The 16,443-nt window shown below is 48.1% G+C and overlaps 1 protein-coding gene across 2 annotated transcripts in view; it reads left to right on the top strand.

Moving 5' to 3' along the window:
- The first annotated feature begins 881 nt into the window (after positions 1-881).
- Positions 882-16,443, top strand: part of Tmem39b (transmembrane protein 39B) — a 23,711-nt gene continuing 8,149 nt past the window's right edge. The window contains exons 1-8 of one of the 2 annotated variants that reach the window (XM_031378799.1): positions 882-1,030; positions 4,278-4,404; positions 4,899-5,118; positions 5,439-5,521; positions 5,643-5,726; positions 6,044-6,198; positions 12,395-12,731; positions 15,570-15,757. In XM_031378799.1, coding sequence (XP_031234659.1) covers positions 5,516-5,521; positions 5,643-5,726; positions 6,044-6,198; positions 12,395-12,731; positions 15,570-15,757 — 770 coding nt within the window. In that variant the 5' untranslated portion in view covers positions 882-1,030; positions 4,278-4,404; positions 4,899-5,118; positions 5,439-5,515. The remainder of the gene's footprint in view (positions 1,031-4,277; positions 4,405-4,898; positions 5,119-5,438; positions 5,522-5,642; positions 5,727-6,043; positions 6,199-12,394; positions 12,732-15,569; positions 15,758-16,443) is intronic. The other variant, XM_031378798.1, reaches the window with a different exon arrangement.

Here is a 16,443-nt window from a genome sequence, read left to right as displayed (position 1 = left end):
CTAGCACTGATTAAAACAGGTACTACATGGATTGTCTCATTTAATCTTCCATGCCTACAAGATAATTTGTGCTTGCGTTAGGTTTGATTTCCATCCCTGCATAAATCTGTCATAGTGGGAGCAATAATCCCGACACTATGAAGCAGGATCAGAAATTCAAGGCCATCTTCTAATCCATAGCAAATTCAAGGACAGCCCTGTCTCAAAAAGCAAAATCAAAGGGCGGGCAAGCTAGCTGAGGCAAGTAAAGCTTATTGTAGCCAAGCCTGACAACCTACATGGTAGAAGAAACAGTACTCCTACAGGTTGTCCTCCCAAGTCCACTGCTATGCGCATTCCTCCCCCTCTCCTGCACACCAAATTCCAAAATGTTAAGAACCCTAATAGATGGTTATTATTAATACCCAAGAACATTATTTCGAAATTTGAAAATGGCAGGCACAGGCTCTAAGCTAAGGTGGTGGCGGTGAAATGAACAGTGGAAAAAACATGAGAAATGCTTAGAGCTTACAGTCATCAAGATTAGGTCAAAGATTGGATATAGAGTTTTGGAGGAGAGGGGAAGTGACTCTAGATTTTGACTGCGGTGGGCCAAAGTACAGTAAAATCTAAGAGCACTGAAAGCCCAGTTTGGGGCACGCTGAGTATGAGGTTGACTGTGTTGCACAAGAACAGGATTTCACTAGAGGCAGAAGGCCGCTCTGGTGTCCTCTTCTAGCCAGAGCAGGGTGAAAAAACACAGAGGGTGGGTTCGCCCCCTCCAGAATCTCTTAAGCAGCAGCTGCAGGAAAGGCGTGGGGGAAAGGCAAGACAAAGAACGCTAGCACAGCTTTTGTCCAAACGGCCCCTTTAAGAAGCGCGCTCCCGACTCCCAGCCCGCCTAGCATGCAAATTGAGCAGCCCGAGGGAGCGTGCGGCTGAAACCCGGCCGGGGCTGCGGCGGTTAGTCCTCTCTCGGCCGCCGTCGCCTCCGACATATTGCCCGCAGGAGCTGCGGCGGCGAGCGGAGAGCGCCGGGGGAAGGAGATGGGTGAGCAGAGCTGGCTGGGCTCGTTCGGGGTCGCGGGATAGCCAGGAGCCTGGCTGATAACTGCTGCCCCACGCGGACCGGAGTCGCGGGGAGGGGGAGGGGAAGGGACGCGGCGCAGGCGGGACCCCGCCCCTCCGATCCTGAGGGGGCGGGTCACTGTGTGGTGGGCGGAGCTTCCAAAAGGGAGAGGGGCCCCGAGGGGCTCGGGCTTTCTTTGGGGCACACAATCCTCCGGCTGCCAATGGGGGCCGGGCACCCTGGTGGGATGGGCTGAGAGCTACGTGTGCGGCTCTTGTGGTCGCCGGGGTGGGAGAGACTCTTCTGTCCTCTAGGGGTTTACACTGAGAGCGGTGGGGCCGGAGGAACACCTAGCCCACCAAGAGAGTCCATTCTGATGCCAGCTTCTTGTCCTAGAGAGCTTTGCCTGGCTTGTGGGCGGGATCTTTGGGTTGACAGTTGTATGGGCGGGGTTTCTGGGCTAGGGGTTTTATGTGGGTGTAGAGCTTCTAAAAGATAGTGGGTGTGGGCAGAATTCCTGGGCTGAGGGCGTGTGTGTGTGTGTGTGTGTGTGTGTGTGTGTGTGTGTGTGTGTGTTGGGGGGGGTGTTTCCAAACCAAATATAAACAGTGTGTGAACAAAGCTTCCGGTTGGGGGCTTGAAGTCAGCTCTTTGGACAGGCATATTTTGAAGAGCTGTCAGAAAACCTTCAGAGATAGGAAAGCTTGTGTAGGAATGGAGGGTACTGTATTGCCATGAAGAAGTTGAGTAAGTTATAACTTCGATTAAGGGTTTCGGACAGGATGCTGCCTGGGATCTTAGGCTAGACTACTAAGCTTAGGGATATAGCTTTTGTAAAATCTTAAGTTTTGGATTCACAACCACAGCGCTCTTTCTAAGGCCACTCTGACGTTGAGCTCAGGCCGTGGGTCATTGAGTTAGATCTCAGAGCCATGGAGGAAAAAACTTGTCTCAAACCTGGCCAGATTGTAGGCTTCTGAGGACTCAGACCCAAAAATGAAATCCAGCAAATACCAGAGCTGAGCAGCTCAGGACTCAGGGTCTGAAAATCTTACCAAACTGGTCCAGTGAACTGGAAACGTCAGTAAAAATAACAGTCTGGTAGCGCATGCCTGTCACCCTAGCATTCGGGAGACTGAGGCAGGTGGATTGTGAGTTTGAGGCTCCCTGTGCCACTCAGTGAGTGGCTTAAAAAAGTGAATTCACTGACCTTCTATATTAGTGAGTGAGCCAGCAAACATGCCAGCACATAGGTAATTTCTGAGGTACTGGAGAGATTGCTCAGCAGTTGAGTGTTTTTACTTTTGCAGAGTGCCTAGCTTCAAAGCCCAGCAGGCACATTGTGACTCACAGCCATCCCTAGCTCCAGCTCCGGGGACCTGAAGCCCTCTTCTGGCTTCTGCACTCATCGGGTGCATATACATGGAGTGCACATACATGCACACATTCAAAACGTTCATACACAAAATAAAATTTTAAATTGTTTTTTAAAAAGATAATTTTAGATACTGAATTGTGGGGAAAAAATAGAACAAGGAGAGGGGCAGCTTCTTCTAAAATGGCAGTAAGCGGGCTGGGAAAAGGCCGGGTGGATGAAGTGCTTGCTCTGCAATCGTGAGGGCTGAGTTGGGTTCCCTGCTTGTCTAGAAGCTGGCTGGGCAGGTGTGGCAACCTACCTGTAATCAGTCCCAAGACCTGGGAGGCAAAGATGGGTCTCTGAGGCAAATTAGTGAGTGAAATGGTGAGCTCTGAATTCAGACAGAGCCCCTGTCTTGGTAAACAAAAAAGAGCACAAAGGAAAAAGATCTTGGCCGGGCGGGCAGTGGCGGCTCGCACCTTTAGTCTCAGCACTTGGCAGGCAGAGGCAGGCAGATCTCTGAGTTCCAGGCCAGCCTGGTCTACAGAGTGAAATCCAGGAGAGCCACAGCTACACAGAGAAACCCTGTCTCCAAAAAACAAAAAATAAAATAAAAAAGAAGGGTTGGGAGGCTAGAGAGATGGCTCAGTTCCAGAGGTCCTGAATTCAACTCCCAGCAACCACATAGTGGCTCACAATCATCTGTAGTGGGATCTGATGTCCTCTTGTGGTGTGTGTGAAGACAGCAACAGTGTATTCTTATACATCAAATAAATAAAACTTAAAAAAAAAAAGTGGGCTGGCGAGATGGCTCAACGGGTAAGAGCACTGACTGCTCTTCCAAAGGTCCTGAGTTCGGATCCCAGCCACCACATGGTGGCTCACAGCCACCCGTGATGAGATCTGACGCCCTCTTCTGGTGTGTCTGAAGATAGCTACAGTGAATTATGCCAAAGCAAGTAGGGCCAGAGCAAGTGGGCCTAAGCGAGCGGGTCGGCAGAGGTCCTGAGTTCAATTCCCAGCAGCCACACACATGATGGCTCACGGCCATCTGTACAGCTACAGTGTACTCATACACATAAAATAAATAAAATAAGTCTTTAAAAAAATTTTAGCCAGGCGGTGGTAGCGTGCGCCTTTAATCCCAGCACTTGGGAGGCAGAGGCAGGCGGATGTATGAGTTCGAGGCCAGCCTGGTCTACAGAGTGAGTTCCAGGATAGCCAGAGCTACACAGGGAAACCTTGCTTCGAAAAAACAAAAAACAAACAAAAAAAAAAATTAAAAAAAAAAAATTATTGGGAAGATACCTTAGTTCTGAATGTGCTTGCTGCACAAGTGTGAGACCCCGAGTTTGGTCTCCAGAACCTATGGAGGTGGGTGTGCTTACCTGAGCTTGTAATCCCAGCACTATGGAGACTGAGACCCGTGGGTTGCCGGGGCTCACTGGCCAGCCAGCCTGCCTAACCTAATTGGCAAGTCCCAGGCCAATGAGAGGTGCTGTTTGGAAGTGAGAGGTAGAGAGACCTGCTGACCTGAGCCCAACTCTACATGCACCATGGACAGCATACGCAAGGTCAGGGAAAGAGAGGGGCAGTGGGTACCTGGAGCACTGAGTAGGGTGGGGCACAGACAGAGAATAGCAGGTGGTGAAGAAGCAGGCAGGAACTGCCTCATAGGCTCCTGGGAGGTTTAAATGAGAAAATGAAATGCATGAGCCTAGGTAGTCTGGTCAACATAGCAAGCTCCAAGACAGCCATGCTTACATAAAGAGACTCTGTCTCAAAAAACAAGCAGAGGAAGGAAGGAAAAAAGCAAAGGAAAACCAGTTAACCAAGATGGCACTGCTGTCATCCTTGATATCTGGCCTACAGGAGGACGAAGAGGTCCCAACAGGACATCTTACTATCGAAACCCGCTCTGTGAGCCAGGATCGTCAGGGGCCTCTGGTGGAGGCCACTCTTCTAGTGCATCAGTGAGCAGTGTCCGTTCTCGGAGCAGGTAAGCCACCTCTGTGTCTCACCCCTTCCTGTCGTAGTGCGGCTCAAGCTGTCCCTTACTGGATTTTAGGACGTACTATCTTACATGCCTGGTGGGTCTGGAGGGGATCAGAGTGAGCTCTGCGGTTGGTCACTTGGAGGGATGCCATGAGTTCTATAGAAGCAGCCACAGCCCTTGTTCCAGTTGAGGTTCTACCCTAGATCTACCGATGGCACGCACAGGTTGCCGTCTGCCTCTGGCCCTCCTTTTTCCGTATTTGTAAAGCAAGCCTCATAATTCCCTCCTGGGGAGTATGGGAGGACCTGAGGAACATCAGGAGAAGAGCAGCTCTTCTCTTTTGCTCCTTTTGCTGACCAGGCACAGTGAGGAAGACCTCATCCTTTTGAGCTTTCTATTACACCCTTTTCTGATGTGCTACACTGTCCTGTGCCCCAGAAGCCTTTCCTGGTCAAGCTCCCAGGTTAGCTCCTGATGTTACTATTTTCCACTTCCAGGACCACTTCTGGGACGGGCCTCTCCAGCCCTCCACTGGCTGCGCAGACCGTCGTGCCTCTGCAGCACTGCAAGATCCCTGAGCTGCCCGTCCAGGCTAGCATTCTGTTTGAACTCCAGCTCTTCTTCTGTCAGCTCATAGCCCTGTTTGTGCACTACATCAACATCTATAAGACAGTCTGGTGGTATCCGCCCTCACACCCGCCCTCCCACACCTCCCTGGTAGGTGCTCAGCCAGCGTCTGCTGTGCGTGTGTGCGTGCATGCGAGGCATAGCTTATCAAGCACCACTGTATACCCACTGTATACCCGGCTCTATATTGGGCATAATGAATGTAGAGGAAACAGGAAACTGAGGGCTCTTAACTATGCTGGGCACTGTAGAGGCAGCAGAGTTGATTCTGACAGGACCAATCCTAAGTCTTGTCTGAGAGACAAGTCGTGCAAAAGGATGACTGTTTCAGGGGTACACAAGGAAGAGGATCAGGGACAGGGACATGGTGTCGGAGCAAGAGGGCTCACACACCACTCTCTTATCCCCAGGGACTGTCCCACTTCCCTTCTCTGGGTCCTGTTCTCCTCCTCTAGGTAATTTCCTGGCCTGAGTCAGCTGGAGGCCAATGAAGGTCAGAGAATGGGGACAGTCTCTGTGGAAAGGACTGGGCAGGGGGAGATAGTGGGTACAAGAAAAGTCTATGTATGAAGAAGGGGCCCGCGTGACCCTCAGACCTCTGCCCCCCCACCCAGAACTTCCACCTGATCGACTTCAACTTGCTGCTGGTGACCACCATTGTCCTGGGCCGCCGCTTCATTGGGTCCGTCGTGAAGGAGGTGATTGGGTCTCGGGGCTGCCCAGGGGCTGTGGGGTTCCCCTTTCCTCTGGGGTGCCAAGGAGACACACCTAGCCCTTAGTCCTAAGGCACTTCCTTTGAGCTCCTTGTGGACCTATTTTCAACAAATATTTCTGGTATCCCATTGGCTCTCCCAATCCACGAGGCATCAGCAGGGTGGGCCTTAGCAGATTCTAACAAAGGCTGTTGCGTACCTTTCTCTGGGTGGGATTATAGGCCATGTTTGGTGGGATTTGGGGCATAGCTCCTGTGGCCTCCATCCAAGGCCCCATCCTGTCCTATCTCAACCCAACCCAGGCTTCTCAGAGGGGGAAGGTCTCCCTCTTCCGCTCCATCCTGCTGTTCCTCACCCGCTTCACCGTTCTTACGGCAACAGGCTGGAGTCTGTGCCGGTCCCTCATCCACCTCTTCAGGACCTACTCCTTCCTGAACCTCCTGTTCCTGTGCTATCCGTGAGTACCCTCCCCTCACCCCCTCCCCTCACCCCTCATCTCACCCCTCATCTCACCCTTCCCCTCCCCTCTTACCTCATCCCTCCCCTAGCCCCTCCCCTCCCCCTTCCCCTCACCCCTCATCTCACCCCTCACCTTACCTCACCCCTAGCACTTGACACTTGATTCTGCCCTTTTTATGGTTGGGTTATCAGGCCTCTGTGTCTAGAAGACTCATAGGCAGACAGGCAGCAACAATAACCTCTCAGGATGTCTGATGGTATCTCCAGAGATCAGGGTGACTAGGCTTTTTTTGTAGAAGAAATTGAAGTGGTATAAGCTACTCCATCTCTACTGACGGAAGGAAGGTTGGAATGGGATTCAGATCCGAATGAATACCCCGGGGGACATTTGCAAGTGGGAGTGCATGGGCTTGCTTTGTCTCTCCTTTCCTTCCCTTCCCTTCCCTTTCCTTTCCTTTCCTTTCCTTTCCTTTCCTTCCCTTCCCTTCCCTTTCCTTTCCTTTCCTTTCCTTTTTTTTTCCTTTCCTCTCTGTGTTTGTTTGTTTGTTTGACTTCCTGTTCTCTCTGTATCCCTCCCCTTCTCCCCTTCCTCCTTCTGTCCCTTTCCCCTCAATGTTTATGAAGTCTCTTAGGGGCTTTTCAAGTCTGTTTACATGTCTCTATGAGTGTGTGTGTGTGTGTGTGTGTGTGTGTGTGTGTGTGTGTGTGAGAGAGAGAGAGAGAGAGAGAGAGAGACTTACCTGTGTATATACATTTCTGCATATGCATTTGTCTTCGTGTCTGCTCAGCTCGATCACTTACCTCACCAGAGACTTAATTGTTTAAGATGGAGAGCCCAGAGCTGCCTCTTTCTGGTCCAGAATCAAGCAGGCTCCTTTCCTAGCTGCCTGGGCATTAACAGTTACTCCCCAACTTTGTCCTTTCTGGTTCCTGAACTTCCTCAGGATAGACCAGTTCTGGCTCTTGGAAAACTTCATTGCTGGAACATCATCTGCTTTCCTACCCTGCAAGAACACGCTGTTTTGGGGCTCTCATACCTGCTTTATAAGCAGGGTTTTCTGAGTTTAAAAATTACCAGCTGGGTGGCGGTTGTGGTGCAAGCCTTTAATCCCAGCATTTGGGAGACAGAGGCAGATGGATCTTTTGAGTTTGAGGCCAGCCTGGTCTACAGAGCAAGTTCCAGGATAGCCAAGGCTACACAGAGAAATCCTGTCTCCAAAAAAACCAAAATCAACAAAAAAATTATATATAGTGTAGTATGAGGCTATTCTTATATCTATTGCCATGAAAAATATCTCTACTCTATGGTTATTTATAGAAAATCCTGGCTGGGTAGGGCTGGAGAGATGGCTCAGCAGTTAAGAGCACTGACTGTTCTTCTGGAGGTCCTGAGTTCAAATCTCAGCAACCACATGGTGACTCACAACCATCTGTAATGGGATCTCATGCTCTCTTCTGGTGTGTCTGAAGATAGCGACAGTGTACTCACATATGTAAATGAATCTTAAAAAGAACAAAAGACAGAATGAAAGAAAGAAAATCCCAGTATGTTCTATTAACATGTAGTATGATATGAATATATTTTTTAAAAAGTGTAGTGATGGGCTGGTGAGATGGCTCAGCGGGTAAGAGCACCGACTGCTCTTCCAAAAGTCATGAGTTCAAATCCCAGCAACCACATGGTGGCTCACAACCATCCATAATGAGATCTGACACCCTGGTGGTCTGAAGACAGCTACAGTGTACTTATAATAAATAAATAAATAAATAATAAGTCTTTAAAAAAAAACTATTGGAAGATACAAGTTTAAAAAAAAAAAGTGTAGTGATGGGAGTCGAGGCACACACTAGTAACTCTAGCATTTAGGAGGCAGGTGGAAGAACATCAAGAGTTCAAGGTCCTTCCATTTAACACTTGCTTAATAAGTTTAAAGTTTTCCTCATAAGTTTATATCCCAAAAAAAAAAAAAAACAAACAAACTCCCTGCGAAATGCCGGGCGATGAAGGCACACGCCTTTAATCCCAGCATTTGGGAGGCAGAGGCAGGCGGATTTCTGAGTTCGAGGCTGCCTAGTCTACAGAGTGAGTAGGACAGTCAGGGCTACACAGAGAAACCCTTTCTCGACTCCCCCCACTCCCCAAAAAGTTTATATCTCCATTGAAATTTCCGTTTGTAAAGTATTCCCTCACATAGTCTGAATAAATTGCTTTTGACATTAAGAACAGTAACAACAACAACAAAAGAGTTTAAGGTCATCCTCAGCTCTACAGTGGGTGGGAGCCAGCTTGGACTACATGTAATCCTGTCCTGAAAAACCAAAACCCAACCAAATCAATGCAGTCTGTAGAGGACTGGGGACGTATATCTCAGGTGTAGAGTGCTTGTATGAAATGCGCATGATCTTAGGTTTTATTGCCAGTACCATAAAACTAAGAAAAGCAACAAAACAGGCTTTTATAAAGTTAAATGTTTTTATAAGAAGTGTATCAGTCGCATATTTAAAATCTAGAAGAGATAAAGTAGAGTGTTTTCCCAGCATGTAGGAGGTTCTGGGTTGAGGTTCCCAGTACCACATACACTGTGCATGATGGCAAAACCTGTACTTCAGCCCTGAGGTGCCTCCTGAGATGGAGGCAGGAGGGTCAGCTTCAGGCTTAACCTTGGCTACATACCAGATTCACGTCCATGCTAGTAGACAGAAAACTCTCACGGTCTGGGGTGATGGCTCAGTAGTTAAGGACACTTATTGCTCTTTTTTTTATTTTTTTTTTAAGATTTATTTATTTATTACATGTTAAGTACACTGTAGCTGTCTTCAGATGCACCAGAAGAGGGCGTCAGATCTCATCACGAGTGGTTGTGAACCACCATGTGGTTGCTGGGATTTGAACTCATGATGTCCTGAAGAGCAGTCGGTGCTCTTCCCCGCTGAGCCATCTCACCAGCCCTACTTATTGCTCTTTGCAGAGGATACACCATGTGCAGTTGCAGCTCAGAACTGTCTTAACTCCAGTCCCAAGGGCTCTAATGTCCTCTTCCTACCCTCAGGGCCTTTTATGTACATACACTTATGCAGGTAAAATAGTCATACACATAAAGATTTATATATATAAAAATATCCCCTCCCACCACCTGCCACAAAATTTCTCTGCATAGCCCTGGTTACTCTGGGGGTGGCTTTGAACTCAGAGATCTGCCTGCCTCTGCCTCCTGAGTGCTGGGGTCAAAGGCGTGTGCCACCACTGCCTGTCAGTAACTAGTAACTAGCGAGCAGTGAGTTAGGTGCTCATTGTCAGGCTGTGTGCTTCCATAGGGCAAAGTGTTAATGATCTGTCATTGGGGGCACCTGCTTCATTCGGCTGGACCTTGGAATCTGGAGCACTGGGCTGGAAGAAGTGAGTGGGGAGCAAAGATCCGACGTCTGCAGTTCGATGTCTGCATCTTTCTTTAATCCGCCTCAGCCTTGCTGCTTGCTTCCATTTCAAGCCAGGTTCTCTCTGGGCTCACTCTGAGATAAGCTGCTAGCTGCAGGGCACCATCCCGTAACATAATCATATACTCTGCGGCCGAGTAGCCACCAACTACCCTGGTTCCGGAGCCTTGAGGTAGGCTCCTCCGTAGCATGTAGTGCATACGTATAACATACATAGCCGATCCTGAAGACTGCCGTCAAGCAAAGACAGACAGACATCTCCTTTGGAAACCTAAACCCTCAGGGGCTGAAACAGCTGTGTTTTCTGTGCACCGAGATAGAATATTAAAACCATTTTCTCTCGGTGTGGCTACTTATAAAATTTAAATGGTCTGCGTAGCCCTTACATTTCTGTTGGAAAGCTCTGACATAAACTGGCTTCTTCACGGATCCACATGTCTCTCTCTGCTTCCCAAATCGGTCAAGGTCATCTGTGTGCCACTGAGCTTGTTTTTACAGTTTTTCTTTTTGCTGATTTAGATTTCTTTTCTACTTTTTAAAATTTGTATTATGTATGAGTTCTAGGAATCAAAGTCAGGTTGCCAGGCTTGGTGGCAGGAGCCACGTGTCTGGCTCTTACCCACTTTTTTTGTTTGTTTGTTTTCTTTCTTTTTTTTTTTTTGGTTTTTTGAGATAGGGTTTCTCTGTGTAGCCCTGGCTGTCCTGGAACTCACTCTGTAGACCAGGCTGGCCTGGAACTCAGAAATCTGCCTGCCTCTGCCTCCCAAGTGCTAGGATTAAAGGCATGCGCCACCACTGCCCGGCCTGTTTTTTTTTTTTTTTTTTTTTTTTTTTTTTTTTTCTTCGAGACAGGGTTTCTCTGTGTAGCCCTGACTGTCCTGGAACTCACTCTGTAGACCAGGCTAGTCTTGAACTCAGAAATCTGCATGGTGTGCTCCACTACTGCCTGGCTCCCCACTTTTTTGATCTATTACCTACTTGTCTGTCATCGCTGAAGGATTGTGTCCAGGACATCATACAGGTGTCAGAATCTAAGATCCTACATGTATGATGATGTAGCGATGATAAACAGTTAAAGCACATTCTCTGTATGCCACATTGTGTAGAGAACCATTAATACCTAATACAGTGTAAATGGTATATAAAAAGTTGCTACCTCAAACAAAGCTGCTAACTATTGTTTAGAGATGCGTGCCAATGAGAAAACTATATATGTTAAATGCAGACACAGCCGACAATCATTATAGGCTTATGCATTGAATACACATTGCCAAGAATGTAACATTACTTTGTCCCCAGTAGCACATGCCTGTAATCCGAGCACTTAGGAGGCATAGGCAGGAAGATCTTGAGTTTGAGAATTGCAAGTTAAGGATGAGGACAAGCCTGGTTTACAGTAAGACCCTGTCTCCAAACTAATTTTATCCCATGCTACTTACATATGCAGATTGCTATATTCTTTCAGGTTGTGGGGCCCATTTAGTTTGTCCTCAGAGTCGCAACCACACACTCCAAACCCCCTTGACTAAGTCTTCCTAACCCTGATTGTGTGCTGAGTAAGGGGACATGTGTGTACTGTTGAAGGATCTATGTCAGCACCTGGCACATAAAATAGAAGCAGAAGTAGTATTTGTTGTTACATGCGCTCCACTGCAAAGTGAAAAACATTGTCTTACATATACACCCAGTTATACAACCTAGATCTCTTTTTGTGACATTGTGTTATAGTTTGTTTGAGACAAGGTCTCAATATATAGCTCAAGACAGCCTAGATTTCATGATTTTCTTGCCTCAGCCTCCCAGGTTTTAAAATTATTGGCACATGCTACCATGTCCACCTTATGCTGTTTTTGTTTGCTTTTTTGTTTTTTGTTTTTGTTTTTTCTTAATGATTTATTTATTTATTATATGTAAGTACACTGTAGCTGTCTTCAGATACACCAGAAGAGGGTGTCAGATCTCATTACGGGTGGTTGTGAGCCACCATGTAGTTGCTGGGATTTGAACTCATGACCTTCCGAAGAACAGTCAGTGCTCTTCCCCACTGAGCCATCTCACCAGCCCTATTTGCTTGTTTTTGTTTGTTGAGACAGGGTCTGTCTATGTAGTCTTGGCTGTCCTGGAACTTATTGTATAGACCAGGCTGTCCTCAAAGTCAGAGATCTGTCTGTCCCTGCCTCCCATGTCCTGGGATTAAAGGTGTGCACCACTGTGCCTGCTTTTAATTAATTGGAGGTGTTTTGTCCTTTATTTTGTTTTTTCTGTTTTTCTTCATTTATTTGGTCCCAGACAGCTCTAGGTCTAAACCTAGGCTCTGTTTCTTCTGTAACTAATTGTATAATGCTTGAGAAGTAACCACAGTGCTCTGACCTACAGCTTCCTTGAGAAAAGGGTAAAGCCATAGCACCTAATGCCTGCTATGCTTCTAAGAAAGAAGAGGTTGCGTGTAGAAGACTTGGCCTGGATCATAGACTGTGCCCGATGAGTGTGGGTTACCATGGTGATTGTTAGTTATCACCGTGCAGGGAAGATCTTGCCTCTTGCTTCCTACTGTATCCTCGGTTCCATCATGCACGCGATGCTAAGACATATTTTGAACCATTGACTTGGATGGAGAGGGCGGGGGACAGGAGGGTGGGATGTGAGGCTTGAAGCCCAGAAGGGAAGTCAGTGTTGTCCACCCCCCCAACCCCTGGGCTGAGGGTTGGGACTCTGACCCAAGGATAGGCCTGGCCTCTCACCTCTGTCTCCCACAGCAGGTTTGGGATGTATATTCCGTTCCTGCAGCTGAACTATGACCTCCGCAAGACAAACCTCTTCACCCACATGGCTTCCATGGGACCCCGAGAGGCAGTCAGTGGCCTGGCGAGGAGTCGAGACTACTTTCTGACACTGCGGGAGACTTGGAAGCAGCACACACGACAACTCTATGGGCCGGAAGCTATGCCCACCCACGCCTGCTGCTTGTCACCCAGCCTCATTCGCAATGAAGTTGAGTTCCTCAAGATGGACTTCAATTGGCGAATGAAGGAAGTACTTGTCAGCTCCATGCTGAGCGCCTATTATGTGGCCTTTGTACCTGTTTGGTTTGTGAAGGTACATAACGCTATACAAGCCAAGTGGCTTGCTGCCCTCCCTGACCCCCAGCCCTCCTGCATGTAGAAGTTAACTTGCCTGGGGTTTTTGTTGTTTATTACTGTTATTTGTTTTCTAGGTATGTCTGTGTGTGTTTGTATGTGTGTGTCTATATGTGTATATATCTGTGTTTATGTGTGTATGTCTTTGTGTGTATGTGTGTGTTTCTGTGTGTGCCTGTGTATGTGTGTGTGTCTGTGAGTGTGTGTGTCTGTGTGTACATATAGGTGGAAGTCAGAGATTGCTATTGACTGTGTTCCTCAGTTGTTCTCCACCTTATTTCTGTCACTGAGCCTGGGGCTTGCTGATTGGGCTAGAAGATCTCTGGATCTTCCTGTCTGCTTTCCCAGTGCTGGACACACAGATGCCGTGCCCGCACGCCCAGCTCTGTTACATGAGTTCTGAGCAGTAGAGCTCATGTCCTTGTGCTTCTGCATCAAGGACTTGACCATCTGAGTCATCTCTGCAGCCTCATCTCTGCCGGCTGTGATAGGAGTTCTGGAGATCTGGAATACAGAGGACAAGGTTCCCTGAAAGGGAGTACCTGTCCAAGGACTCCTGATCAATGAAAGCGACTTCATATGTCAGCGGATACTTTGGCACAGGTCTAGGTGTGTCCTATTTTGCCACTGAATAAAGAAACTAGGGGCTGGGGCAGGAGAGATGGCTCAGCAGTTAAGAGCATTGGCTGTTCCTGCAGCGGACCGGTTCCCACTACCTACCTGGCGTGTGACTTTAGTTCCAGAGGTTCTGCCACCCTCTTTTGGCCTCTGCAGATACTGCTGCATGTGATACACACCCACAGACACACACACACACACACACACACACACACACACACACGCACGCACATATGCACACAGAGGCAGAGTATTCATACATGAAAGAAAGAAATCACGAGTCATCGGATCTGAGTGACTTCGAAAGTTTATTCTCTCCTTTAACTTTCTTTTTTTAAAGATTTATTTATTTATTTATTTACTTATTTTACGTGTATGAGTACACTGTAGCTGTACAGATGGACGTGAGCCATCATGTGGCTGCTGGGAATTGAACTCAGGGCCTCTGCTTGTTCCAGCCCCTCTCGCTCCAGCGTAATACACTGTAGCTGTCTTCAGACACACCAGAAGAGGACATCAGATCTCATCACAGATGGTTGTGAGCCAGCATGTGGTTGCTGGGATCCAAACTCAGGACCTTCGGAAGAGCAGTCAGTGTTCTTATCCGCTGAGCCATCTCTCCAGCCCTCCTTTAACTTTTTTTTTGCTGCAATAGACTTGAAACCTTGCTCCGGGATGCATTGTCTGTCTGTCTGTCTGTCTGCCTGTCTGCCTGCCTGCCTGCCTCTGTCTGTGTGTATGCGTGCGCGTGCATGCATCACCTTTAGCTCTTGAACCATCCCTCTGGCCCCAGGACAAACTTTAAAGAATGGAGGTTTGAGGCTGGAGAGATGACTCAGTAGTTCAGAGCACTGGCTGCTTTTTCAGAGGCCCAGTTCCCAGCACCCACATGGCAGCTCATGACTATCTTTAACTCTAGTTCCAAGGGACCCAGTGCCGCCTTCTGGTCTCTGCTGGCACTGTATGCACATGGCGCACAGACATACATGTAGGCAAAACGCTAATACACATTGCATAATTTTTTCTTTTTCTTTTTCGAGACAGGGTTTCTCTGTATAGCCCTGGCTGTCCTGGAACTCACTCTGTAGACCAGGCTGGCCTTGAACTCAGAAATCTGCCTGCCTCTGCCTCCCAAGTAAATTTTTTTTTTAACTTAATGTGTATGGATGTTTTTGCCTATATCTATTGGTCTGTGCACCATTTCTGTGCTTGGTGCCCTCGGAGGCCAGAAAAGGGTTTTTCTCAGAACTAAAGTTATAGATAGGTGTAAGTCACCATATCAATTCTGAGAGTTGAACCCAGGTCCTTTTGAAGAGCAACAGCTAGTGCTCTTAACCATTGAGCCATAGCTCTAGCCCCACACAAAGTAATTTTTTTGGGGGGGTAGGGTTGGAGACAGGGTTTCTTTGTGTAGCCCTGGCTGTCCTGGAACTCACTCTGTAGACCAGGCTGGCCTCGAACTCAGAAATCCGCCTGCCTCTGCCCCCAAGTGCTGGGATTAAAGGCATGGGCCACCACTGCCCGGCCGAAGTAATATTTATTTATTTATTGGTTTATTGATTGATTGATTTAATGCTTCAGTGCTCTGCTGTATATATATCTGTCTGCCTGAAGAGGGCATCAGATCCCTCTACAGATGGTTGTGAACTACCATGTGGTTGCTGGGAATTGAACTCATAACCTCTGGAAGAACAGTCAGTGCTCTTAGCTGCTGAGCCATCTCTCCAGCCCACAAAATAATTTTTTTAAAAAGTTGGATGTTGAGAGGACTCTTTCTGCAGAGAACTTTGTTATGTATTCAAATCTCTTTATGCCTGGGTTGTCTGTGGTTCCTCTTACCCTCATCTAACTTATGAGGAAAGGAAAGAACAGACAAGGTAAATGATTTGTCAAAAGTCACGTAGTTCATGGTTCACATGCAGCAGAGGCAGTAGTGACCCACTCCTGGGTGCTCATGTGTGTTCTGGCCTGGAATAGGGAACAGCACAGCAGTGTCCACCACAGGAAATTGGCCGATAGGCACAGGATCCAAGCTGCCCTTTTGCAGTGTGTAATTGTTGGTTCCAGTGGTCTTGTAATCTTCACAGTCCTATCCTAGCTTGTAGGTAGAATTAGGGAGGGGAGCGGGAGTAGGCCACTGTGGCCATCCTGAGCCTGACCCACTTCCTGCTGTCCCCAGAATACACATTATTATGACAAGCGCTGGTCCTGTGAGCTCTTCCTGCTGGTGTCCATCAGTACCTCTGTGATCCTCATGCAGCACTTGCTTCCTGCCAGCTACTGTGACCTGCTGCACAAGGCTGCAGCCCACCTGGGCTGCTGGCAGAAGGTGGACCCAGCTCTGTGCTCCAACGTGCTGCAGCACCCGTGAGTTTCCCCACCCCAGTTCCCCTGGGCAGGGTATGGCGTCCCTCCTGCTCCCTTGCTCATCCAGTCGGCCAGCAGACTTGTCTTACATAGTCGGCCATGTGTCCAGAGGATGGTGGGGCTCTGCATAGATAGCCCTGCTGTTTGTCCTTGGGGAACCCGCACGTGTACTGACTGTGGAACAGAGACAGGTGATTCTACCCAGCCATCCGCCCGTCTCACTGACTGACTGACTGACTGGTTGCTCATGCATGTAGTCATTCCTCACTCCTGTCACGTGCTCACGGAGTTCCTCAGCCATTACACTTCCCATTCCTTCTAGAGTCACTCTCTTCAGCCTGGGGCTCTGTCAGGCAGAGGAGCTTGCTCTTTGACCTATAAGCTATAGAGGACTTTAAACAGTAGAAAGAACCTTCCAGTGTATGCTGGTCAAGACCTCAGTCAGAACAAGAGTGGTTCTCTGTTGGCTCTTCATGGTAGATCCTGTCCTGGGAGGGAGAGCTAACAACTTGAGTGAACTCTTTAGCAGGTTCGCATAGAGATGGGGGAAGATAGCCACATAAAAGTTCAGGCCAGGCCGGGCAGTGGTGGTGAGGTTTTAAGAAAAGTAGGGCTATACAGACAAACCCTGTCTCAAAAAACAAAATAAAACAAACAAGCAAGCAAACAAGAACCACTGGGGAAAA

The sequence above is a fragment of the Mastomys coucha genome, unplaced genomic scaffold, assembly GCF_008632895.1.
Source record: "Mastomys coucha isolate ucsf_1 unplaced genomic scaffold, UCSF_Mcou_1 pScaffold18, whole genome shotgun sequence".
NCBI classification, from domain to species: Eukaryota; Metazoa; Chordata; class Mammalia; order Rodentia; family Muridae; genus Mastomys; species Mastomys coucha.
This window is presented reverse-complemented; position numbering and strand designations above follow the sequence as displayed.